The 26,024-nt window shown below is 36.5% G+C and overlaps 1 protein-coding gene across 1 annotated transcript; it reads right to left on the bottom strand.

Annotated features, from left to right (window-relative positions):
• Positions 1 to 298: 298 nt before the first annotated feature.
• Positions 299 to 24,150, bottom strand: BTC (betacellulin). Its single transcript, XM_072405549.1, has 6 exons — positions 23,961 to 24,150; positions 14,053 to 14,151; positions 10,493 to 10,610; positions 9,631 to 9,777; positions 7,138 to 7,239; positions 299 to 5,656 (listed from the first exon to the last, which is right to left on the bottom strand). The coding sequence occupies exons 1-5, from the start codon at positions 24,010 to 24,012 to the stop codon at positions 7,140 to 7,142; spliced, it is 516 nt and encodes a 171-aa protein (XP_072261650.1). The 5' UTR covers positions 24,013 to 24,150; the 3' UTR covers positions 299 to 5,656; positions 7,138 to 7,139.
• Between the last annotated feature and the right edge of the window lie 1,874 nt (positions 24,151 to 26,024).

Genomic DNA, 26,024 nt, shown 5'->3' with positions numbered 1-26,024 from the left:
GGAGAGAATAGGATGGAGGGTTCGGTCATCTGCTGCTCTATTACTGTCCAACCAGAAGAAGAAGAGAGAAAGAAAACCACTGTATTCTTTATACCAGTTTTAAAATACCAGTATGTATGTCATTTACTGTCCGGTAGGGGGAAGTAATTCACAGGAATGGAATAGATATAAAAATCATTTGGAAAATAAGACAGCCCTCTCATACCGAAAATGTATTCCTCTGTATTGATGAACATGAGATCTGCATACACATTTTTGGAGACAGTATGAATACAAGGAAATATAAATATACCAAATCTGAATGTAAAATAATTTAATATTAGCTTATCAAATGACAAAGCACATGCCAAATAACTTAGATACAATACAAATAGTGGTAACATACTTTGAATTACTTTTCATGAATAAAATGTTCAAAAGATAAATTTTGTCATCTGTAACAACTCATAAGCTGCCATTGCTGACGTCCGTAAAAAAATTATAGTTGTTTAGCTGTAACTAACTTCAGTTATTCCAAGTCATTCCCGACTTGACAAGCATTAGAGCATTCATTTCCAAAATCCTAGTCTGCATAGTTGTTCTGGTCAGTGATTTACATTGTTAAAGACATTGGGCCTGATTTAATAAAACTCTCCAGGACTGCCATGGGAAGATAGACTGCCATGGGAGAACACAAACCTGAAATGGCTCTGGTCTAGGATTTAAAACATTTGCCAACAAATAATCTTCTCCAGTCTTGGAGAGCTTTAATAAATCAGGCCCATTGTCTGTGAAGCCAGGCAACAAGCACTTTCAGAAGGAAAGGTCATCACAATCAGCCTCCATGTTTTTTTTCCACCTTAAAAGTCTACAAATAACTTTCAAATATGTATATATATAAAAGTTTGGACAAAAATTAATAGATTTAGCATCTTTAGCATTTTAGCCAACCTCTATAGAGCTGATCTATCCCACTCTTCTCATCCAAAGCACCATAGTTACTTAGCTCTGATACCCAATCCAGCTGTAGCTGCTTGCAATATATAGCTAAGGCTGGGTGGTCCTCATTTACTTGCAACCTGCATGTAGGCAGTGGAATACTGTAGACTTCTATGGGTCTGGGATCAGGAGGGAATCAGATCAGCTCAGTAACTTGGAGTAAAAAAGGATAAGGAAAAATGTATTCAAAAAGTTGAATTCCTAAAAAGCTCATCCAATTCAGTTTAGAAATAAAGTGTAAGTATATGTTTTATAAATACGTGTTGATTGGAGTATCACAAGGGCTGAGTTATTCACCTGTTGTTTGTTGTAAATTGCTGTATGTTTTATATATATGTCTTTATTACTGATTGTGATATTTTTAATGTTTAACCCCTCTGTTCTATGCACTTATATTTGTTTCTTATGATGTAAAAATCAGAAATGATAATAATAATTCTGCTGTCTGAGGTTCTCTCCAACATGGCAACCACCACCTCCAAATCTGCAGGACAGTGGTCACAGTCAATGACCGATAGTTGGTTGACTGACGAGTTTTCTGATCATTTAGCAACTGAGACTGGGACTTCCTGTAACTGCAGATACCACTTTTTGGCTATGTACACACGTATAACCTTTCATGATCCTTTCCAACGACTAAGGACTGCAAGATGCATGACCGAGTACTGTACATACAGCAACGTTCTGCTTTATGGAGAGGGGAGGGGGAGAGTGACGGAGCGGCACCCCACTGTACTCTCTCCCCCTTCACTTCCATTACGATCACTCATCGTCCATCATTTGTGTATCTGCCAGGACGGCCAATCAGACGATGGACGACGGGCGCTGTAAAAACGTAAGATTCCCGTCTGATATCGGCCCTGAGGTGATTATCGGATGAGAATAATTGGATGTGTAAACCTAGCCTTTCCTGGAAAGCTTGGCCTTGACAGGATAAGCTGGTAAAAAAAATATGGTATATGTGCTGTGGTAATGTTAGAGACAGTTTGCATCATAAATATAATTTTTGAATAATAGCTATAAATACACTTTTTTTACCAGCTTCTTATCTCTCAATCACCTAGACAGTGATTGAATAAACAGGTATGTTTATCTGTCAGGTCAAGGAAGTCTCACTCTCCCTTTTGCATTTGTCTCTTATTTTACATTGCAAATAATAGGAGGTAAATTAATGACTGGAGACAGCGAGATCTTAAGTCTGATGCGCTCAGATGCAACACAACAGTAGATAAGTTAAAGCAGCCAGAATAATAGTCACTTTTTAGATTTTTATTCATTTCTATCTCTATGCCATGCTTTCTACCAGCTTCAATATATGGTGTCAGTAAAACACAGGAGCTTTCATGTATGAGATCTCTTCTGTACCTAAAACATCAGGTAAAGTCTTTAATATACTGTAGATCTAGGATTTCTATAAATCTAACAATTAAAGTCTAGTACAAATACTAATGTTAAGTACAGGGAATGCAAACAATGGAAATGTTTAAAGTGTTCTAAAAGCGAAAGTAATGAGCTTTTCAATGGAAAAAGTAAATATTGTTTTACAAAAAATTGTTAAGTGTTGTATCATACAGCATACCCTATTTTTATTAAGCTCCTGTAAATCCAAAACTAGACATACAGCTGACCACTCATGTGCAATCTGATTGTTCAATCTACAAACTTTAGGTTGAATAAGGCAGAAACCATATTTCTTCCAATACTGAATTGTAGCGTTTTTAAATATAATAAATACATTGTGCATACAAGGAAGTGTCATTCTATTCCGGCTGCTACTCTGATGCTTCCCTATGAGCACTGTTGTGGGAGGTTTGTTTGCCATATTGTTATGCTAGAGCAAATATCATATGCAGTCATTTTTATGCAAATTATTGAATTAATGCTTGTTTGTTCATTTCGTGCAAATTAAGTTGAGCAATGTACCTGAAAGGTAACTAGAGTTGGGTGAATGCACTTTAATGTACCGTACTTGAAAGATATTAGATAGACAATGGCAAATTTGCTTAAAATGGTGCACTACACATAAAGTGATCATTCTAAAAAAACAAATTGTTAAGTCTTTTTATATGTTTAACCTTTGTACTATTATGTGTTTATGACTGTAGAGAGGGACAGAGTTGTTAACCATTGTGTACCATAGTAAAATGTTGGACCACACCTTCATGAAAAAATTATTTTAGTTATATTATATGTGTGGGTTTTTTATATGTTACTGCAAATTTCAATTCCCATACAAATTTTCATTGTCATTTAATTTTGGGCTTTGACTAGGCCAGTCTATGACCCTTCATTTAGCTATTTGCACAATTTGTAAGAGTGCTTCAGATAACTGTTGTGTTGAAAGGTCTGTTTCCATTCTAACTTTTGGACAAATGACCACACATTCTTATCAAACATATTTGGATATAAATGTTGTATTTATTATTGACTCAATGGGCCTGATTTATTAAAGCTCTCCAAGGCTAGAGAAGAAACACTTTCATCAGGGAACCTGGGTAATCCAGCAAACCTGGAATGAATCTGCCTCAGGATTGAAAACATTTGCTAACAAATAGCAAATTACTTTAAAAGAAATCCATTCCAGATTTGCTGAATCACCCAGCTTTACTGATGAAGCCTTGGAGACCAATAATAAATCAGGCTCAATGACCCCATGCTATCCAGGTTTTTCCATCACCATATTTTACAGTTGGTATGGGGTCGTTCCCCTGAAATACTGTTCTAAGTGTGTGCCAAATATATCTAATACTGTGGACAAACAATCCCTCTTTGATCAATTAATCCTTAAAGCATGAATTTTTATTCTTAGCTTATATGATCAATAGCAAACTGTAGTCTTACTCTGATGTTCTTTTTGGATGCCAAATGCTTTTTCCTGGCACCACTGCCTCAAAGTTTTAATTGGTGCAAATTAAAATCCTAATAGATCCTTACACTTTTACATTAAATACGACATTTCAAATAAACATCTCTTGGCCTAAATTCCTGGGCTGGTCAGTCCTGATCAAATTAACAGTCATTTGAAATCTATGCCAGTGATTATTTTACAATCAGTGCAATGATAGGTGGGGGGAAGTTGCCATCATTTCAAATAAGTTGCCAAACTCATAGATATCCACAACCTTCTTAAGAGGGCCTTAGACAGCTCTTTTGATCTTGGCATGATAGCCAGGAAAATACCAAACTGTATCTGTTGGTTTTTTTACTCAACAACTGTATATATTTTTGTCACATGACTGTTTATTATATATATATATATATATATATATATATATATATATATATATATATATAATGTTTTTTTTGTCATTTGTGTGTTAAATACTGCATTGAAATACATTTCCAAGGGGAGGCAAACTTCAGCTTCATGTGTACTCCTCAAGAAATCTGCTCGAGTTCAATGTGAATATTTTGTACAGTTTTTCTTCTTTAGCATTTTATGAACCCTAAAGGGATCAAACCAGAGATCTGCCCCAGGGAGAAATTGTAACTTTACAGACATGCTTGGTGATTGGGTGACTATACTGTGTGTACATAGCTTAAAGGAAAACTAAATCCTTTCTTTAAAAAATAGCAACCAGGCATGTCCTTAAGTGCAAAAGGGAATGGCAGAGTCTCTTCTGCAATAAAATAACCCTACCTGCCTGTTCCCATTTTAAATACACTCACTATTGCCATCCTCTTCTGCTTCTCTTCTAGATTCCTGATCTTGACTGGCCAAGACAGGATGATAGTCCCAGGGAGAGTGCCGGAATACCTGGCATATCCCTACATTATACTCTTAGCACATAAGCAAATCAGTGGTTTTTAAAAAAAGATCAAAAGGCAGGAAAATATGTTTCATTGCAGAAAAAACACCATCTGCCACTTCTGCAATAAAAATCCTGCCTGATCACAAATGTTCTTTGCTGTACTATAATCTGGTGAATTCTTTACCTGAAAGACCTGGCTTAAACCAAGTATTCCAATCATTATTGCAGGCAGGGTTTATTACTGCTAAAAACGTTTTCCATACAATATATCACTAAATGCCCGCACACCGCTTCATGTAGTCTTTTGCAGCACCACATCATTCTACCTGTAGTGTTCATAGGTAATAACAGATAAAAGAATTTACAAAAATGTACACAAGCCTCATGGATGACCCCACATGTAAGACATTTGCTTACAGTGGCTGACTACTGTACAGGCAAGACTATTGAATACTTAAAAAAACTTGTTCCAAATCCTTTTCTCCCCCCCTCCCCCACAAGCACCTGTTCTCTGTTCCTATTCTACCTATAGGAGACACTTGACTCGACTAAGCATATAAGTATATAGGGAACTAGACATTCTGCTGAGATCAAGCACCTGCCTGATGTCAATGATCAGTTTAAGGCTAACCAGAACACTGGATCAGTTTAAAAATTTTCATATTATGTCATATCTGCCAAAATAAATATTACAAATCATTATTAATCAGTCGGACAACACAGAAATACCTAAGGGGGTTCTAGATGATGATACCTTGTGCTTAGAACAACATTTTTTTATACAATATCATCAAAACCTAATCCAGGTCGCAGCCACTGGATTTACAGTCCTTCCACACATGGTCTTCTACATGTATCCAATGGCAGAGTCTATCCTTTTCTGTAACAGCAGCATGAAACCTGCCTGCAGGTCGCTCCATTGTCACCTGTGCAAATTAAATCATAAGATGTTAGGTGTCAATACCCAAAAATGAATATTCAAATGTGAGGCTGTTTCTTGTCGCTCTGTGTAATGCAGCACCCCCACCACCATCACCACTACCAGGACACAGCAAGAGGTTTCAACAGAAAAAGTTCTTATCCCTTCATATTTAAGAATAAACCCTCACATGGCATCTAAAAGTCTCATATGTAACACCACAATCATTACAATGCACAGGCTACAGTCCAGAAATTTCAACATAAAAAAACAATAAAGAGTCCTTTATACCAATACATTTGCATGACAGCTCAGTGGCTAGTGGTCTTGTATTTGCAGCACAAGGGTATCAAAGACTAAAATCTTAGGCATTTTTAAAGTTTTCCACCAAGCGCTATGGTTTCTTCCCAAAAACATGCAGTTAGGTTCAATGACTTCCCTTCTAAAATTGGCCTTAGCCTGTGGTCACAACATGACTAAGTTAGGGACATGCACTGCATATTATGACAGAGCTATAAAAATACAAGCTCACAATAATAAAATAATTACTAAAGTATTAAAAACCTTAACTAAAATGCTAACAGGCCATAGCAAGCAGATTTATTTGATATAGTCAAATCACAAATCAAGTACATAATAATGACTATATAATAATATTTTATTGAATGAGACTGCTCCTAAAAGGTCTGAGTACATATTTTGAGTTCCTAAAGATGTATGTGTAATGTAATATATATATACACACACACACACAGACACAGATTTGTAGATTAACCACCAGATGGAGCTTGGATTTTATGCATGGCATGTGCAGGCAGCAAATTTTCTGTATTGAAAATCACATGGTAGTACATGCTAACACAAATGATTCTGATGTGCTGATATACATTAAGTGCGGACAACAAGTCTCTTCCCTGGGTTTCATTCAAAGTTAAGTTTTCCCAAGAGAAAACTTAACTTTGAATTAAGTTTAATTTCAAGTTAGGTTTTCCCAAGAGTAAAATCAAGGCAGCTACTGATAATCTCTCCTATACAATCTAGCTAAATTAATGTTATTCTGATCCTCCAACTTTAATAGATTTCAGTTACTGATGAAGAAAAAATGCAAATCAGGAGTCTTGACTTTACTCTTTTTTCTGATTTACATGCTTGTTCGAAGTCAGTGACTCTGAAAGTAATAAAACAAGAAAGCAGTGAAGAAAGCCAGACAACTAGTGTTTTCAAAAGGAAATTATAAACAATACAAAAACAACTTTTTGTTGTAATAGGTTCAATTTAGACTTGTCAGCCATTCAAAAAATCTATGCATACCTGTATGAAAAGAGCAGCACCATGGCATCTATAACTCTGCTGGCTGCAGCTCAAAACACAACAGTAATCCAGAGGGAATTACATAAAAAAATTCTATATTTTATTTTCCCCTTAAGTATACATCCTAATACATCAGTTTGTCATTATTTTTTATATTGTCTTGATGCATTTGTTTACCTCTAGGGAAAATGGGTTTCTTCGATTTTCCCTGTGGAATCATTATTCAGGTTCTCCATTTCCTTTGCCTTCATTTTTCTTCTGTGTGCTTTTCTGCAGCGACTGTTAAAGAACAAAGCCATTGCATTAGTAAACACAGCCAAGTAATGTATTTTATATTGTAGACACTATTTTGCATAGTGAATATGTTCATTGAGTGTGAATTGAGGTAGGTGAATGAACTTGAAGGATAACTAGATTTGGACAAAAATACTTTAATATACTTGAACGGTATTAAGGAAGACCTGAACTAAACTTTGCTTTACTTGAGCTCATCCCAAGCTACGTACCTAAAGCTAACAAATTACCTTGTTTTATTAGTGTATAATGTCATCTAACTTTGCTGGAGAACGTGTTGTCTCTCATTTTATGGGGGCTGCAAATTTTTAAAATGACATGATTTTCCCAGCTCATGCAACTGACACAATTTTCATTTCCAAAAACATTTTACAAACAGCTTGATATGTGCAAACAAAAGAGGGGAGCTCAGCTTTAGGTTTTGTGTGCAAAAGTGTTTCTGAGTTCAGTTATGCTTTATGCAGACCTTGGTAACTGTACTAAGCAGGCCATTACATACAACATGTTAATTCTGGTTAGTGATATGTCTGATCTATTGTAGTTTTATTATTATTTGACAAAAAAAAGTATACCCAAACGTTACGTTTAATATTTTTATGCAAAAAAAGAAACAAAAAATCTGACAGGTCACTATAGGCACTATTTTGGTCGTCTGCATCTCTGGCTGGTGCGCCCCCCCAGCAGGGTCAGGAAAAGAACTCCGCTGGGGAGCGCACTGGCCAAAGCTGCAGACCATGTCCCCAGCATGGACACAAGCTGCCCACCCTCCCATCACAGTCTCAGACCTGCAATGGGGGAGTGGACGGGTTCTGGCATCATGACGTAAATACGGGGGAAATTTCTTTCCCTTTGAGTAACACACTGCACCTCACACATGTACGGTCCAGATTCCGTGCATTTAGTGGTCTGTAGGTCCGAAAAGGTTGGTGACCACTGGTAAAGGCAAGGTCATTGTTGTTGAAAAAGTTATTTCAACTGTTTTTTTAAAATACTCTTTTTTTGAAGTGCATGGTCTAATTAAAATGGATCTTATATCAGGAGATCATCAGGAAAAGATCTGTTCAAGTCATGAAAGAATATTTTTTAAACCCTTGGGTATGATAGTCCATAGTAAGACATTTTATTTAAATCAATAACAGTTTGCAAATGCCTGTCCCGAGAAATAGGCATACTAAAAAGATCAGAGTAGGGGCACTGTACAGTATTTAGAACCAGATTATTAAAATGAAGAACCTAAAATAAGTTACAACCTCGTGTACTTATACTTGGTATTCTTCCATGAAAAACGTCTGCATTGCTTACTATCTAAAGTTTGTTAATGAGCACCAAGCACCCCTTGATTTCATACAGGCATTGTGAATTCTCAGTAGCCTCTACTATGTTTGTATCAGTTTCTTGTAGAGCTTTTTCTTGTAGAATTTGGTTTTGTGATCCCTGTGACACATTACTTTCCAGCTACTATCCCTTTTCTGACTTTTTCCTATCACTTCCAGTGTTTTGCCTTTCTTCCTCAATTATTTCCAATTCCATTCTCACCACTTTAGTCAGTGGTGTACATAGCCAACAGTGGACCCTTGTGCAGAACTGACTTGAGGATAACCTGCTGGTTGATAAGGGTCCAGGGCAATTCTTATGTCTTTGTCAGTTTTATGTGCTTTGTCAGTTTCCTGTTTAATAATGTTTAACTGATGTTTAATTATTTTTGTAATCTGTTACATATAGTTGTAATGCCAATTCTGTCCTTCTTTTATGTTATGGCTTTTCTTGTGTAGTATTTTTCTGCTGTCCTTTAATAAAGATATTGAAATATAAAAAAAATAAAAAATGGAAAAAACACATACAATAGAAAAGAAATTTAATGACTTTACCATAGCCTACAGAAATTCTGTGACGTAATGTAAAGCAGACTGCTCCAACAAGGTATGCCAAAAATGCATAAATTGCATTGTTTTTTGTAAAGGAATGGGCCTAAATGATTTTTACCATTGACTATGATGGTGTAAAAAGCAGTCACATAAAACATTCTACTGGTGTTACTGCCGAGAAAGTTTTCACTTGTTAATAACTCCCTGGATGGGAATCAATTACCACAAGGAAATGTTTGAGGAAATTTCTGATATCCTATTTTATACATTAAACTTTTTAGGTATATTTTTGTATATATAATTATGACAAATCAAAGAAAGATCAGATCCCATTTCATGAGCCATTAATGCAGAAAATATAAAAATTCGTAGTGGTTCACAAACTTTTTTTGCATTTGTAGTTTAGTTACAACAAAAAAAGATCCTGATCCTTAGTTATTGTTTAACAAGAAATAAAACCACATAAAAAGCAGTGCAGGGAGAACATAGAGATGAATATCAGCTTACTTACTGTGAACATATGCATATTGTAATAATGGCGATTATAAGAGCCACCATGGCAATAATCAGACTAATCACAACAAGCTGACCTCGATCTTCTTTTAGGTAAAATAAGTCAAGGTATTCACACCTTTTCCCTGTATATCCTTTTTCACACCTGCAAAAAAAATATTAGAATTTGCTAATGAATTTATATGTTATTTAACACACAATGAGATATACATGGTTTCAATGTATGCCAAATAATCATATCTAAATCTTTACTGCTTCCCCCTATATAATAAATACTAGAAATTTGATTCCTTTAAAAAATCTACTTAGCACAGCAATTATTTATTAAATATATTATGGAAAGGTTATTATTTTGTTCTATTGCTTCTATTTTACCAAGCACATTCATACTATAAAAGACTATTCTCTTCTCTGAGTTATTTAAGCATGCAACAAGATGCAAAGTACTAATGCAATTTTTTAGATACCACCTCAGATGTTACAACATAAAGATCACTGTTGCCCTTATGTTTCTAAGTGTGCACATTTGATATGGTATTGTTAGTGCACACAACCTCTCTACGGATTGGCTGATGTTAAAGAGGTGGAGCTTGTGAGCAGGGGCAGGAATTATGAGCAGAGGCTGTACCTGAAGTACTGTTTGAGGCAATATATAATAGCCTGGGAAACATATAAATAGGGGTTAATTTATAAAGCCGTGAGGTTAGCTAACATTCTCAGAAATATTCCCTGGTGAAGAATCTTCAAGGTTTATGTGTTTCAATGGCAATAATTGACTCACCACCAGGAAATGTTTCAGTGAATGTCAGATTCACTGCTTTATAAATAAATCCCATATTTCACAACATATTACCACTTACCTACAGGATGGTTCCTTCAAAGCTGCAACAAAACGACATTTTCCCTTTATGCAGTAATGTCTGTATGACTTTGGACACCGGGAGAAAAAACCCCTCCATCTTGCTGGCTCTGAAATCTCTACAAAAGAATTAGACAACATTAAACTGGAGTATAAGCGATCTTTATAATGTAAATAAAAATAATTTTTTAATTTATATTAAAGCAAAGCTTCTCTCCCCATACACATGAATTGCAAAAGCATTTTAAAGCACGTCGGATTTTTAAAGCATCCCAAACCTAAGCCAAATGCTACTAAATGGGCCTTAAAGCAAACTGTGTTTCTGTGCCAGAAGAAATGGAAGTGTGCTCCTCTTGTTTGCTGCCTTCTAGTTCTTTTCAGTAGCCTGTGCAGGTTCTCCTACTGCTCACACAATTTGACAACTGGTCAGCAAGTAGTGGTTGCAAGTAAATTTGTGTTGCTGAACCTGTAAAAAAGTAAACTGTCCATGCAGTACAAAAGACAGCCATTTACAGCATCAGCTAATATAATAAATGTTATAAAAGGTAATGTTGTCCCCAGTGTTTATTTTTCCATTAAGTGAAGCACAATACAGGTAAGAGGAAATGTAATATTGTACTTGTGCTTCACACTCTGTTCCCTGGCATATTGGATTATATAAACATAAAGCCTTATAAGAGCTGGCATCTTTTCCATTCAGACTGGCAGAACAAACACTTCTCATATTGTTTGCATACATTTTCAGATCCAGATCCCAGGTTCCTTGAAGGCTGACAGTATTCAGAAATGTAGCAGGAATTTCTTACTCAGATTCTAAAACTCTGTGTTGATAGGTGTCAATGTATTTCACAGCTGGGGTCCTTTCCTTTCCCTGGTCTTTTTGCATACAGGAAGTGAGAGTTTGTTGACAATCCAATGCCTGAATGCATGTATTGATTTATCATGGCATGAGGCTTCAAATTTCCACTGTGGCATGGACCGGGTTAGCCCTACCCTTTTCTCTTTCTTTTCCCTTTCTTTCCCACTGCTTCCATCATGCTGCCCCTTGGATTAGTGCTAGAAAGACTGCTTCAAACTACTCTCAATAAAATATCCACTGAAGAAGCAGAACTAGCTATAATCTGTGGGGTGTGTTGGAAATCTGCTGAAGGTTTTGAAAATGGTTTGGAGGGTGAATAAACCTTTATTATGGAATTTAACTTAGAAACCCTTTTACCTTTGCTTCCTTGTTGAGGGTTTTTTTTTTTTTTGTGATGTATATACTTTCTATAGATGTTGGAGCCACTCCAAATTAGTATCATGATGTAATGCCTCAAAGAATTGATGCCCTTGTTGGATACAAGATCTTCCTCCTGCTTCAAGAAATCTTCCAGTCTTATATATATTTTTTACTGCTAAGTATGTGTAATATAGCAGTATATTTTTTACTGCTATATATGTATATCTTTTACTGCTAAGATATCATCTAGTGTTGTATCCCATGGAGAATATGCCCGTCATTGTCACTGCAAGTGGGTAACCTTCCAGTTCTGTCCTCTGCTATTGTGTTATTAGTTTGTCATTATTGGTAATTATTATTAAAGACATTATTGGTGATACCAGTATGGCATGATTTTCTCATAAACTTTTTCACTGATATCTTTGTATGATCCACCTTACCCTCCCCTGCAACCTCCAAACACCATAGCTGCAATATCCAGAACTTTGCTTATAGGTGAATATACTATAATTTTTATTTTTTTTCTGGGGGATCAGGAAGCCCTTTTTGAATTTTTTTATTTGAGGCCATTTGAATTCTAATTATGCCTCTGCCAATAACCACAGATTATTAATTAATCACAGACTATTGTAATTATCATTTATTTTTAAAGCAACAAAATATTACACAATGCTTTACAGAGTTAAAAGTCATATCAGATGAGCTCACAGTCTAATATAGTCCATTTCATAATTAATAATCACTGACATATTTAAAGGTCAATGTGAGAGGAAGCCAATTTCCCTACCAGTATGTTTTCCTGGGTGTGAGAGAAAACCTATGCATACACTGACATGCAAATAATGTCCTGAACAGTATTCAAACCTGGGATGCTAGCGTTGCAAGGCCAGGCTGATAATCCTTTCTATATCTATTTTTATAGCGTATGTATTTCTACATACAAAGGTGCATTTATAGCACTACTGATTTTAATACATCTCTGTCCCAATCTCTGACTATACCTCCCCAGCATGTCACAACTGGCATGTCCAAAAAAAGTCTTAGCATCCCTAATGCAAAAAAATCTTTTGCTGCAATTATTTGTAATTTGTAGTTTGAATTAGTATAACATATTGGAAAGGATGGCCACTGACACATCACTTTCAATGATGTCAGACAGTAAACACAATAAACAATTCCTTTTTTGCTGGTTACAATGATGAACTGTGTATTTTTATTTGCTTCTTACATGTCTCAAACACTCTAAAAGCTCCACTTCCTTGTGTGAGTTTTGGGTGTTCACCCCCATGTGTATAGGAACCCATCAAGCTGCCACTGCAGACTGCCACTATAGACACCCAATATAGAAACTCAAGAATGAACATCCCAACAATAGTGATAATGGTTGGCAGTTTAAAACCCCAGTAGAATATTTTCAGAAGGAAAGGACATCAGTGGCAGTCACTAATACAACATAAAGTAACTAGGTAAACTAATCAAGAAAAAATGATTAGGTACTTCGTACTTTTAAGCCTTATGCTCAATAACATTTAAATGCCTGATATTTCTGTCTATGTACTGCTCTTCCTTGGCAGATTCCTTTTTTTAAGATCTTGCTTAGCTCCTTGCATCATAAGTCTTCTTTATGGTGCCAAGTCAAGAAATGAGTCACAGGGAAAATCCCTTTTAGAATAATGTGTTCTAAGAGACATGTTTATTTCCAGCGTATTTACTTTATGTAAGGTTTGATGAATATTTTCATTATGACCACGTTTTCTACAAAAAGCAACTACAAATCAGTATACAAGGAGATTAAAAAAACACAACCATTGCTTTTGAAGAGAAACTTTTTTTTTGCCTCTAACAGCCTGGAGCCTACGGCAAATTTCAAATGTTTGACATTTTGTAAAGCTACACACACACATGCTAGATAATTGTCACTCGTAACAAAAGATTGCGATTGTCTCATGAAAAAATCTAGCAGTCCACTGATGTCATAGTAGATCTTTAAACAACTATTTTCTGTATAGGAGGACACAGGGAGGTGCCTCCCAACTTCATAGAACTGAACATTGCTATGTGTACAGTGCTTGTTCATTCTACTCTAGCTGGAAACCATCACAAAATATATAAATAAAACATGGATACATGCAAAGGGGTTACAGGGTAAGTGATTTACTCAGCACATGATATCTGCAGATTACTCTAAAAATGTTCTTTGGTAACAAGTGGTAATTCAGAAATTAGTGTGTTGCATATAGTTGGGTTCTCCTTCTACAATAAGGAGTCTGCAGACATAAAGAGAATTATAGTAAATTATACTGCCTCGTTCTCCGGTATCAGAATAATACCGAAACACATACCTGAGCAGTTCTCTATGTACATGGGACATGGTAGACTTCTCGTTTCAGGTCGTGCGGTTGAATTTCCATCTGAACTCACCCATGGAAAAATGGTAAAACCTTTCAAAAAAGTAGAAAATAGAGACACATAATTCCTTTTTTCAGTAAAAGCAATAGTTTTCTGTAAACTGAATGTATCTGAATATAGGTCAAGTATTTTTGTTTCTGCTACCCCAAAAGTTGTCTGCATGCTTGCAATGGTACCACTGGTCACCACCACTCTGCTAAGACAACAGGGCTTGCTGGGAAAAGAGAATAGGAATATATTATAGACATTTTTATAATTTGTTGGGCAATGTTACTGAACCATTTTATAGCAGGTATACTGTACAAATTTCATGGATAATTTTATGAAACGTTGTCCAATGTTTTCTTTATGTTGGGAAATCTCTCTATACTGCAGCCGCCAAGAACAACAACAAAAGCTTTACTCTTATGAATGGAGATTTATTCATGCACTAGTATACACATCCGCTGCCTACAAGGTACTGTACATCTGAGTAGCAAATTTTAGTTTTTCTGTAACTGAATAATGAAACATTGAACAGTGGATAGTTATTACTGCAAGATTCTATACTAGGCTAAGTAAAGAAGCTATGCTGTAAACTTCAATCTTTAAAAGGGCAATGCCCCATTTATACCAGTCTGATTTGTGGTACTGCAGAAAAACACATGTAATAGTTTGTGTGTCTATGTGCATTGTGCATTGTGTTAGTACATTGGTTTGAATGTAGGTGCTTTGGGGTTCCATTCAAAATTTATTGAACTGCATTGCACCAACATGCATTACCATTTAATGGAACAAATGGACATAGTTTAAACAGATGGTTACTAGGCAGTCAACAGAACCAAAGTTCATTGGGCCTGATTTATTAAAGCTCTCCAAGGCTGGGAGGATACACTTTCATCAGTGATGCTGGGTGAATGGAATTCCTAAAAGTCATAGCTATTTGTTAGCAAATGTTTTCAATTCTGGGCCAGATCCATTCCAGGTTTGCTGGATCACCCAGCTTCACTGATAAAAGTGTATCCTCCTCAGCCTTGGGGAGCTTTGTTGAATCAGGGCCAATGTGTTCTATTGTATAGTTCTATTAATACTAAATTGTGTGCAGAGACCATTGTTTACTCTCCTTGGAAGTATGTCTTACATTGTGCCATACAAAGCACTACAGTTGTGTTGCCTTACTGAATACTCAAAATGATTGGTACCACAATATGATAAACACACATAATGCATGTTTCCGTAAGACAATGGCTCCCTGCCTAGGAAAACTGGAAGGATATAAATGGGTCCTAGAAAGTCTTTGTTGTCCACTTTCTTTTAGTTATTATGAATTCCCAGTCTCCATTTGGTCCATTAATGTTGCCCTTTTGGTTTAAAGTAATAATAAAATATGAAACATACCATTTTCAACTTATTCAGGGATTTTAAGCAGCTCTGCACATAAAACCCCTTACATTTTCTTTCCCTCTTCTGTAATAACAATCATAGCTGGCCCAAGCCACTGTAAACATTACATTGCTTATATTATACCTGTCTGTGTCTGCCTTGTAATTGCAAACAAGGACAACATGTGCTTCACTTTCCTGTTTGAATATTCATTTCTGTGCTAGAAGTCATAAAAGCTATTTCCACACTGCAGAGCAGTCATGTAATCACTGGAAATTTCAAACTGCTATAGGCATATAGTCGCTGCATAAATTTAGCAGAGACCGGTCTCCTGACCACGACTAGCAAGCAGGGATCAAGAGATGAATATTCTGTTTTTCATAATTGTATATTCAAAATCACATGTAAAAGGTGGATGATAAGCTACATCTATTCAGGGGCATCCCCACTTTCGGAGAAGAAAACTGCAGTTGAAAAGAATACAAAGTTATCTATAATAATTAAGAATCTCTGCACTGAATTCTTACATCAAAGTAGAACAGATGACTGAATTGTTTTTTGCAGTTAGTATTAGCTTTGGCTTTACTTTAAAACTTTGCAGTATACAAAAGATTCAATAATATGTGACTGATTTGTTTTGATATTTTGTAGCCTTAAAACACCATTTAAAAGAAATCTAAAATAATTTATGTCAAGGTACGTGGGAACAAAATTACCTACAAGGAAGCCAAAACAGAGTGACTCATACATCTATGTTCCTATCAGATCACGTGAGTTTCTATTTTTGTGGCCGTGCAAGGTAGTAGGTTTGGCAGCTGTTCTGTGCATCAGTTTCTAAAAGTAACTTCAGTGATTATACTGTGATCCTTCCTGTAATACTCATAGGAAAGGGAATCTGTTACTATAACTTTTGTATAACTCATACCAGACCAGTATTACAATAGGAATATGGGAGTGTTTAGTAGTATTTCATTCACTTTTTCACAAATGTTTCATTTGCAACATCCTAAAATTAAATGTTTGCCCTGAGATTTCCAGAAGTGGATTATGTTACAAAGAATATTAAGAACACACATACAATAAAACATCTTTCCAAACATCTGTTTTTTCATAGATTACAATTCCCTATGTTCAAATATGTCATTCATCTCTTCAAATTCATTTATGTTTTCTGGGATACAATACAAATTTAGTTATGCAGCCAAAAAATTTGTTGGTGTTTGCTCAAATACAATTTAGCAATTTGTTTATCACATCAAAAATAAAAACATTAAGAAGTAAAAAAATAAAAAAAATTGTCTGGAGTACAGAATAAAAAAAACTTGCAGCATGTATAAGCAGCAAGTGCCTAGAGCTATCTATATACAATGGTTTATTTACTAAAATAATGTGGGCTGTTCGTTTAGCAAGTGAATATCCCCTTGCAATATCAGTAATTACCCAATAGAAATATATGGCTATCAGCAAGCTTCAACACGGCTTTGCTTTTCAAAACTATTCTGGATTCAGTTGGGATGCCTATATTTTTTTTACCTTTTTTATTTTTATTGGCTAGTAACATGTTACATCTGTTCCTTCGTGCATTTTTCACTATTCTGTCCCAATATATGTTTGGTAGCACTATAGTAATTATAAATGACATTGCAGACCGCACAGCTGAGTGATTTCATCAGGGACAGATGTATCATAATCATATCAGATTATCTCACCCCATGCTGTCATAGTACCCAGACTTCAGCAGGAATAACACCCAGCGTAAGAAATGAATACACATACGCCAATCTCCACACACCCTTGTGTTTTCCAATGACATATTCAATAAGCTGCCCATTAGATTTGTAGGCTCACCCTCAGACGTCATGTCGCCCATATGTTCATAACTGAGCTATAGCTTTTACAGAAGAAAATTTCCAAAGGCTTATAGTAATATGGTGGAAATAATAGCAGCTGCAGTAAATTAGTGAACACAAGCTGTCATCAGGTTTCAAAATCTAAAGTCTATGTAAAGGTATCGCTGGGACCAAATATTATATCTATATGTAGTAAAGTGGCAACTATATTGTTTTAAAGTGGAACTCTAGTTTGGATTTTTTTGTTTTATCTCTCTTGCAGAGGGGGTACTGATTCTATTCTTTTTGTGCATGTGTTGCAACTCCATGTTCTGCATGCAGTGCACCTTTGTGTACTCTCCTCTTGCAAATGGCTTTTTTTTTGCAATGGCTAAAGAGCAGACTGGTTGAAGTTATTTTAAGGGTCACCTCATCTTCAAAAGCTGGAGAAACATTGCATCAGAATCAAATTGGACCTACAGCATGTTTGGTGAATAAAAAGCAACAAAGTATTTTGCAGCATAGGTAAGTAACTCTGGGGACCTTTTACATCTATGTCCATTGGGTTTTATATCTAGGATATGTTTGTTTCCCTAATGGTTGAACTTGTCTTTTTTTTAACCTGACTATGTTACTGAATGGCACCACAGGGCACCCATGCCTATAACATTACCACATGTTGTGGAAATAGGCATATTATCACATTATTGCTATAAATTGTCACTTAGGATATTAAGAATATTCTATTTATATAATGTGAAAATCCAGAAAATACCCCTATGGCATCAATATTAATTAGGGAGGATAAGGCATCAAAAAACTTCATTGGATAAACATCCAGTATCATTGGAACATTAAAGCTTTGATGAATGAATGCGTGGACGAGGGACACACCCCATATCCAAACATGCAAGTGTACTTTTACACAACTCTCCATTCATATTGCCAAAATATACCATCTGTACCGTATAAAATTCCCATGAATGTGACTTTTATAAAGTCTGCTTCTAGCGTTATTTAAGAAAACATCAAAATGTGATTAGATTATGTGATGCTAGTGATGCAATATGTTTTGAAAAGAAATTTGTGAAGTGATGGCAGTTAAATCAGTGGTGAGGTATTTGTCACGTATTAGTCCTGCATTTCCAAATTTGATTTCAAGCCATACTGTATATTATATACTATAATCAACATTTTTTCTACACATGTCTGTAAATGAAAACCTCAAGTAGCCCTGTTGGATCTCCGGACTGTATGCACTGAACATATGTTACTATACTGTATAAATGATGCAGTGCATACACCCTAAAAGTTTTCAGACTTTTTTTCACACTCTTACCAATAAAGATTTTCGTGAGTATTTGGCAGTGTTGCAAGATAAAAAGCCAACGCCTAATTCCTGGGAGTCTGCAAATATCTAACATAATGGCCCAGGACATTTCTGCAGAGTAGAACAATAAGTTTTTTGTTGTAATCATTAGTATACAATAATATGTAGCAAAAAAAGCAAACAAAACAAAAGTTTAGTGAAATATGGTTATTTTTAAATATATAACTAAATTAGGTCCCTGTTCAAAGCAAATCCAACTACCTGCAACGGTTTTGTGTGTATTCCTAACCTCCCTGGAAGTTTAGAAAGAACACCTTGGGGAGATGTATCCCAACAGGGGTCATGATAAAAAAAATACTTTCAAAACTGAGCATGGCTTAATGGAGTCTGGGCCCATTTACAGTATACAGTATGCTGCGGTCATTGTGCCCACAAAATACTCTTAAAGTACAGTGTCACTGATGGTCTTACAAACACACATAAACATCAGCACAAAATATATATTTTTCAAATTTCATTACATATGATTTTCTCTATACAAAAATGTAAACAGACAACTACACTTAGCAGAATTACACACAGGACAATATACAGGTCAGGAGTAAAGTGGTGACAATTTCTGGTAAGTGGGAAAAATATAAAGGCACTGGCTAGCAGTGTAAGGATAAAATGTACGTGGTTTGAAAATATCCCATTGTCAATAGCAGAAGGAGGAAGAATTCTTCCATTAAGCATTGGCAACAATGGGAGGTAAAGCATTGGTGGTCAATGAATGGTTCCCCCCCCCTCCAAAGGTTTGCTGGTCAGAACATTTTTCTACCTTCACCTCTCAGCTCAAGCATTAGTGGTCAGTAAAGGATCCCCCTTCGCTCAAGGTATTGGTGGGAGTTGAAACATTTCCCTTTTCCACTAATGCACCTTTTCTCTGGCATTAGTTGACAGAACATAGAGCTTCTGCTGCTAAGAATTTTGAAGCAGCATTGCCAGCCGGGCCCAAGTTTTACCCCTGGACTTCAGCTTACATGCAGTAATTGAGGGCATTTTGGGGTTTTCAAGGTCACAGGAAGTACTTAGGGTCTTATGATGTCACAGCAGGTACTTGGGGTTACAGGTGGCACTTTTAGTTACAGAAAGTCAAAGGGGGTACTTGAGGTCACAGGATAGTAATAGCAGACAGGAGATTTTATTATTATTATACAGTATTTATATACTCCAATATGCACCAACATATTATATAGCACTGTATAAAGTGCATTGTCATGTCACTAGCTGTCCCTCAAAGGGGCTCACAATCTAATGTCCTTACCATAGTCATATGTCATTACTACAATCTAAGGTCAAATTTGGGGGGAAGCCCATTAACCTAACTACATGCTTTTGGAATGTGGGAGGAAACCCACACAAACACAAGGGGAAGATGCAAACTCCATGCAGATAGTGTCCTGGTTGAGATCCGAACCTGGGACCTAGCACTGCAAAGGCCAGAGTGCTAACCACTGAGCCACCATACTGCCCAAAAATAAACAAGTTAGATAGGGCGGATGGTTTTTAAATTCCTAAATTAAAAAAGGGCAGTAACCAAGAGAATGATAAAGGTAATTTTAAGTCTAACTGGGTAAAACATATCAGGTAGGGTATTTCAAACAGTATTGTATTGACAAATTTTTTTACAAAAATCCCTCAAGGATTCAGTTAGTAGTTTGGCTGGCCACAATCGTTATTATGCTAAAAAAGCACAAAACCCTTTATTTACCTGGAGCAACACAATAACTTGCATTGCAATGAGCTGAAGCGACCCACAATATCGGTCTGTTACCTTTGGAGTGATATTAAAAATGAATGAGATTTTTCCTTACATAAACTGACTTTTTGATTGTAGACTGCTGTAGGCTTACAGGCAGCAAAGTATGAATATCTTAGAAACAGGCGCATACAAATACCTTTAAAAAAAGCTAAAAAGTCTTTAGGAGTTTAAGCACACTTTAAACTGCAGACTATTTATGTACATTTATTTACATACCAACTCTTTGGTAATAAACACACTGAGATTCAAATTGGGATCGTAGGTGCTGTGAAGGCAAAAGTCCTACCCAATAAGTCATGAAAGAAAAGCAGTTATGACTTATAAAAACAAAAATGACGGTCAGTGTAATACAGCATGACTTTAATTCATTAATTTCTTGTCAGCTAGTGTTTCTACAAAGTATGTTCTCCTGACTGGTAATATAACTTGTGATACACTTGTGATGCATTGAGTATTTGCAAATTTACAGAAGGGTAGCTTTTACAGAATGACAAAAACAGAATTAGAATTCATTGGGTAAGAAATGTTTTCAAATCTTATTCATAAACACATATAAATGGCTAAAAATTCTCATCTAAAATGTAAAAATATATTGTTTCCTGTGACTGCAGGTATGGAGAGACAGGTGCATTCCTGAGCTTAAGATATTTTTCTCAGGGCATATACTATATAACAATAACAATAGAACCCTTTTTATGTATTTCTGCTTTAGAACAAAAGAAAAACTAACACTAGGCAAAGCAGCTGGATAGCTGTCACCATTTGCTAAGAAAAGAAAAGGCAAAGTATTTTGTTATGTAGCAGAGTATACAGTATATATATATATATATATATATATGTTGATTTATACAATGTCTTATGGCATGTACTATACAGATAGAGCAGAATACCTCTGTTTACATATTGCCAATAAAGCCATATGTTTCCTCTGTTTACTTGTAAAAGAGAAGCATTTTTCTTCTCATTCTGCTGTACGTCACGACATGTGAATTCTTCACATAACATTTCATTCATTTCCTTTTTTAAAGTAAAATGTTGTTGTGCTTCCCACACCTGCATGCTTATTTAGTATACCAAGGCAAAAAGCACTGATAATGAGTACGTCCAGTATCCTGTCACAACCAATAGCATTTCTTTTTAATATAGGAAAGTGTCCCTAAACTGTTCTGCTGGCCAAAGCCAGCCCAATAATCCTTTTTTACCTGCATTTGCTTTTTGAAGGACATAATACCTTGGAGGGAAGGTGGTGATACCTGCACTTGTTATTTGAGGAGCATGATACCTGCACCTGGTATTTGAAGGGATATATTACCTGCCTTTGTTATTTTGGGGGGGGGCTGCATGATACCTGCACGCATTATTTTGGGGGACAAATACCTGCATGTGGTATTTGGCAGGACATGGTATCTGCACTTGTTACATAACGGACATGATACCTGCACTTGTAACTTGGGGGAACATAATACCTGCACGCGTTATTTGGGGGGATCATGATACAATGTTCTAATTCTCTGTTCTCAAACAATGTTCCAAGCCTCCAATTCTAGCCTCAATTATGTGGTAGGCATGTTACCAACAAGTGGTTGGAGCTGTTCATTCTTCTCTTACCCAGCTATCTGTATAGTAAGTCATCAGAACAACAGACAGTTTTAGAGCCAAGGGCAGGATGGGCAGTGAGCAGATGTCTTCAGGAACAGGTTGGAATCAGTAACTAGTGAAGCAGTAAAAGTAAGTAGGAATGCAGGAAGTTAGAAGATCCCAGTAACATGTGAGGTCATCTAAATCAGAGAAGACACTTGCACAGCAGGTACCTGGGTTCTTGGGCTTCCAGGAGGCATTAGGGGGTTAGGAAACACATGCAGTTACAGGAGGCACCCGGGGTCTCTCAAGACCCTCAGGGTCTCATGAGGTCACAGGGGGTACCTGCGGTCACAAAAGACTCTTGAGGTCACAGGGGTACTTTGGGTAACAGCAGGCAGAACAGCAGGGGGCTTGGCTCCAGAGATACGCTGCAACACTTTTAGGTGCCCTAACCAGTAAAGAAAACTGACACAAGGAAGATCAAACTTTGTCAACCACTAATAATCCAAAAACATCTTTATTTCTCTAAACCAACTAATCAGATTTGTTTGTTTGGTGAAGAAAATTAAAATGTATTTAAATAAGTCACTTGCACTTGGTATCTGGAGGGATATAATACCTTCACTTGTTACTTAGGAAGACATATTACCTGCATTTGTAACGTGAGGGACATGAAACCTGTGGTTGTTATCCAAGAGGCATCATTCTTGCACCTATTATTTGGAGGACATATTACCTGCACTTGTTATTTGTGGGGGGTACATGATTCCTTCACTTGCTATTCAAGGGACTTGGTAACTTCACTTTAATGTCGGGTACATAATATCGGCTCTTTTTTTTTGAGGAGACAAGATTGCTGCATATATTATATGACACATGGTTTATTTTATAAACGGCATGTTTAATTTTACTAAATGTAAAAGATGCAGTATACCTTAGCTGTTTTTAATTTTAGTATTACTTCAGTAGACTAGGGAAAGAACAATTGTGATTGGTTGCTTTGTATTACCTCCTACAGTATATCCTTCAATATGACCTACTGCTTAGGGTACTAAACCTCTACTTCTAAACTGTTCTTAAAGCTGAGCTCCAGGATATGCAGATGTTGTGTAAAAAAAATAATATGTATTGCTTGTTGCATGGTGTACTTTGTGTATTTCTCCTAAAACACTGCCTGGCCTTGTGCAGGGGGACTGGTCTTATATCCCCCTCCATCCTTTAGTAATTGGGCCATCTGGATCCCTCACATACCTCTGTGCAGGCTGTGTAAATTGATTATGGCTATATATATTTCCTATCAAGCGTTTATTTATTTTAATATTTATTTATAAGCTGAAAATTTGTTAAAAAAAGAAAATAGCGATTTGTGTAACAAATACATTTGAAAAATAAAGACCGATCATTTGTATTGGTAACTTACTAAACACACACAATTTGTATTAATAAATACAATAGTCTGGATATACATATATAGCAAAAATTACCCTGTAGACTTAATGCTAGACACTATCCTAGTCCTTTAGGGTCTCTCTCACAACAGTGTTGCCATAACCAACTCCATACCTGGCTGTCTGGTTGATCCTCCAGCTTTTTATTACAACCCGATTTAATCCAATTATATAAAAAATAATCAGTTTTTTCCCATTTCAGAAAGTTTACCCAGATTTACTACAATTAGCGAATTGATTATTGCACGCAATTTAGTATACAACAATCCAATGCCACTGGAGCAAATGTAAATATATTTTGTTTTATATTGTCTGCAGAATATCTACGGTATATACATTTGATAAGTTGACATAATAGCCCTGCAGCTACTGTAAGGCTCTAGAAACACAAGCTCTGAATGTCACTTGAGCTGTGCTAATATTACATTTACTGCTATTACTTTACACAGCCACAGTTTGTAAAGCAGACTTAAGAAAAAGTTCTTACCAAACACAAGGGCCAGCAGCAGCAGGTGCTCGGTGACATTCAGGGTGTCCATCAATGTGTGCCCAGCCAGGACACATGGGCAGTGAAGGGGCAGGAACAGAGCTCCTGCCACACCAGGACAGTGCAGTTCAGGAGCTGTTGTGTGTCTTGTACATGCAGATCTGGAGTGAGACACACTGACTGTACATGGGACCAGGGAGGTGACTAGCACACAGCTTGTTCAGTGTTAGGGACATGCTCCTCCTTCCATGTCACTTTTAACCCTGCCCAACTATAACCAAAACACTGACACCATGCTATGCTCCTGTACACCATCCATGCCACCCCCAGATCTGCCATGGCTTATGACTCTGTACTTAAGGGAAACTCTACTTGTCATTGGCTTTTCCTGCTATAAATGTATTGAGTCACCCGGCTGTACCTGGCGTCATTTCTAGGTACTGAACTATATGAGTAGCTGTCATACCTTAGAACATTCTAAGCTACACCAGTATGCTATATGTAAAGCCAAGCACTACAATCTCATATAAGTCTTTTTATAAGTCATTTTTAGTTTTCCAAGTCCAAATTTTCAATGTCAATTTCCAAGTTAGTTTTCAATTCCAAGTAACCCCACCATTAATGTTTTTTATGTGACAACATTTTGTCTGTTTTTCATTTGTTCTTCTGTGTTGTCTCCCCGTCATTTGCTTTTCTAATGAAGAATGCAAACTGCTCTGCTGGTGAATCTTGCTGAATATTTTACTGCCATCAGCATGAGGCTATGTTCACACTGGCAATGCGGTTACCACTTCCTCATGCCACCGAACCGCTGCTTTGGTGGAGATGCTACAAGTAGCTTCTACCCATGGCTGCCCCATAGAGAATGAATGGTATACTTGTTCTTTAAGACTCAGCACTGTAGTGAGCAGCTAGCAAGGTGCCAGCTGTTGGAAGTCACACTGGATCCTGAGGAAGTTCTGAACCTGGCCCTAGGAAAGCCACCCTGACAAATATCATGCATCAGTTGATGCACTGCATACATATAGACAGGAAGTGTCTGCAAAGTGCCTATAGAGAATCAGCAATGATAATATAAACTTCTTTATTACAGAAAGAGTCACTCATTTATGATACACCGTTCTTTAGTAAAATAAATGTCATTCATTAAGTGTTGTATGTACCTAAATACCCTATTAATAGAATTAGATGATTACCATGATTTGCTGCATACCTTTATGAATGTGGACCTGTCATAAACCAATTGCAGAACCACCATGCCGCCAAACACACATGAACTCACAATGCTGTTGATTTCAGAGAGATTTTTTTTTCAGAGGCATTAAGTAACTTTTTAGGTGATCCTGTTCAGTAAAGAGGTCATAAACCCTATGGAGTGCCCAAGCAAAATTAATTTAGATGGATTCTTCTATTTAAAGGTATTCAGCTTCTAATATGTTTTGGATATTCCAAAAATTAAATCTCCCTGCCATGATTCCCCACTTTGTTTCTGTCTGTCTAGGATTTTTTGGTGCACCTAGCCAGCTATGCTTGTTCCAGAGAGCCTCGTTGATTTTTAGAGTATATCAAGCTATTAAAAAATATATTTGAATCTTGTAGTGCCACTGTATAATATTGAGGGATTACCAGGCAATGGTAGTGTAGCCCTGTTATGGGGGGGGTCATGTAACTGACCCTCACAAACCAGGCTATGGCGCTAACCTGTAGATAACAGAGAGGATCCTGGGTCTTGCTATGTGGAAGAGTGAGGATACTAATAAAGTTGGCAGTGCCTCCACCCAGGACAGGGTCTCTGTTAGCAGAGGAGCTCCCTTCCTGGGACATTAACCAGAAATAATAGCAATATAAAACATCTGAGGAACCACTACACCCAGCATGCAACATTAACCATTGCAGCTAAATGAACACACAGGTTGGAGTATTTGTAAGCTTTATATCTCCAGTTATGATCAGTGTCAGGATTAGTTGCAGAGGCCTCTGGAGTTGATTATAACAAAGATGTCCTGATGAGATGATACTGAAAACAGCAGAAAGGAGATCCTGCAACCAGCAATTGGGCTGTGT

This window comes from Pyxicephalus adspersus, chromosome 3, assembly GCF_032062135.1.
Source record: "Pyxicephalus adspersus chromosome 3, UCB_Pads_2.0, whole genome shotgun sequence".
In the NCBI taxonomy this organism is placed as follows: domain Eukaryota; kingdom Metazoa; phylum Chordata; class Amphibia; order Anura; family Pyxicephalidae; genus Pyxicephalus; species Pyxicephalus adspersus.
The sequence above is the reverse complement of the archived record's forward strand: the minus strand, read 5'-3'. Positions and strand labels throughout refer to the sequence as shown.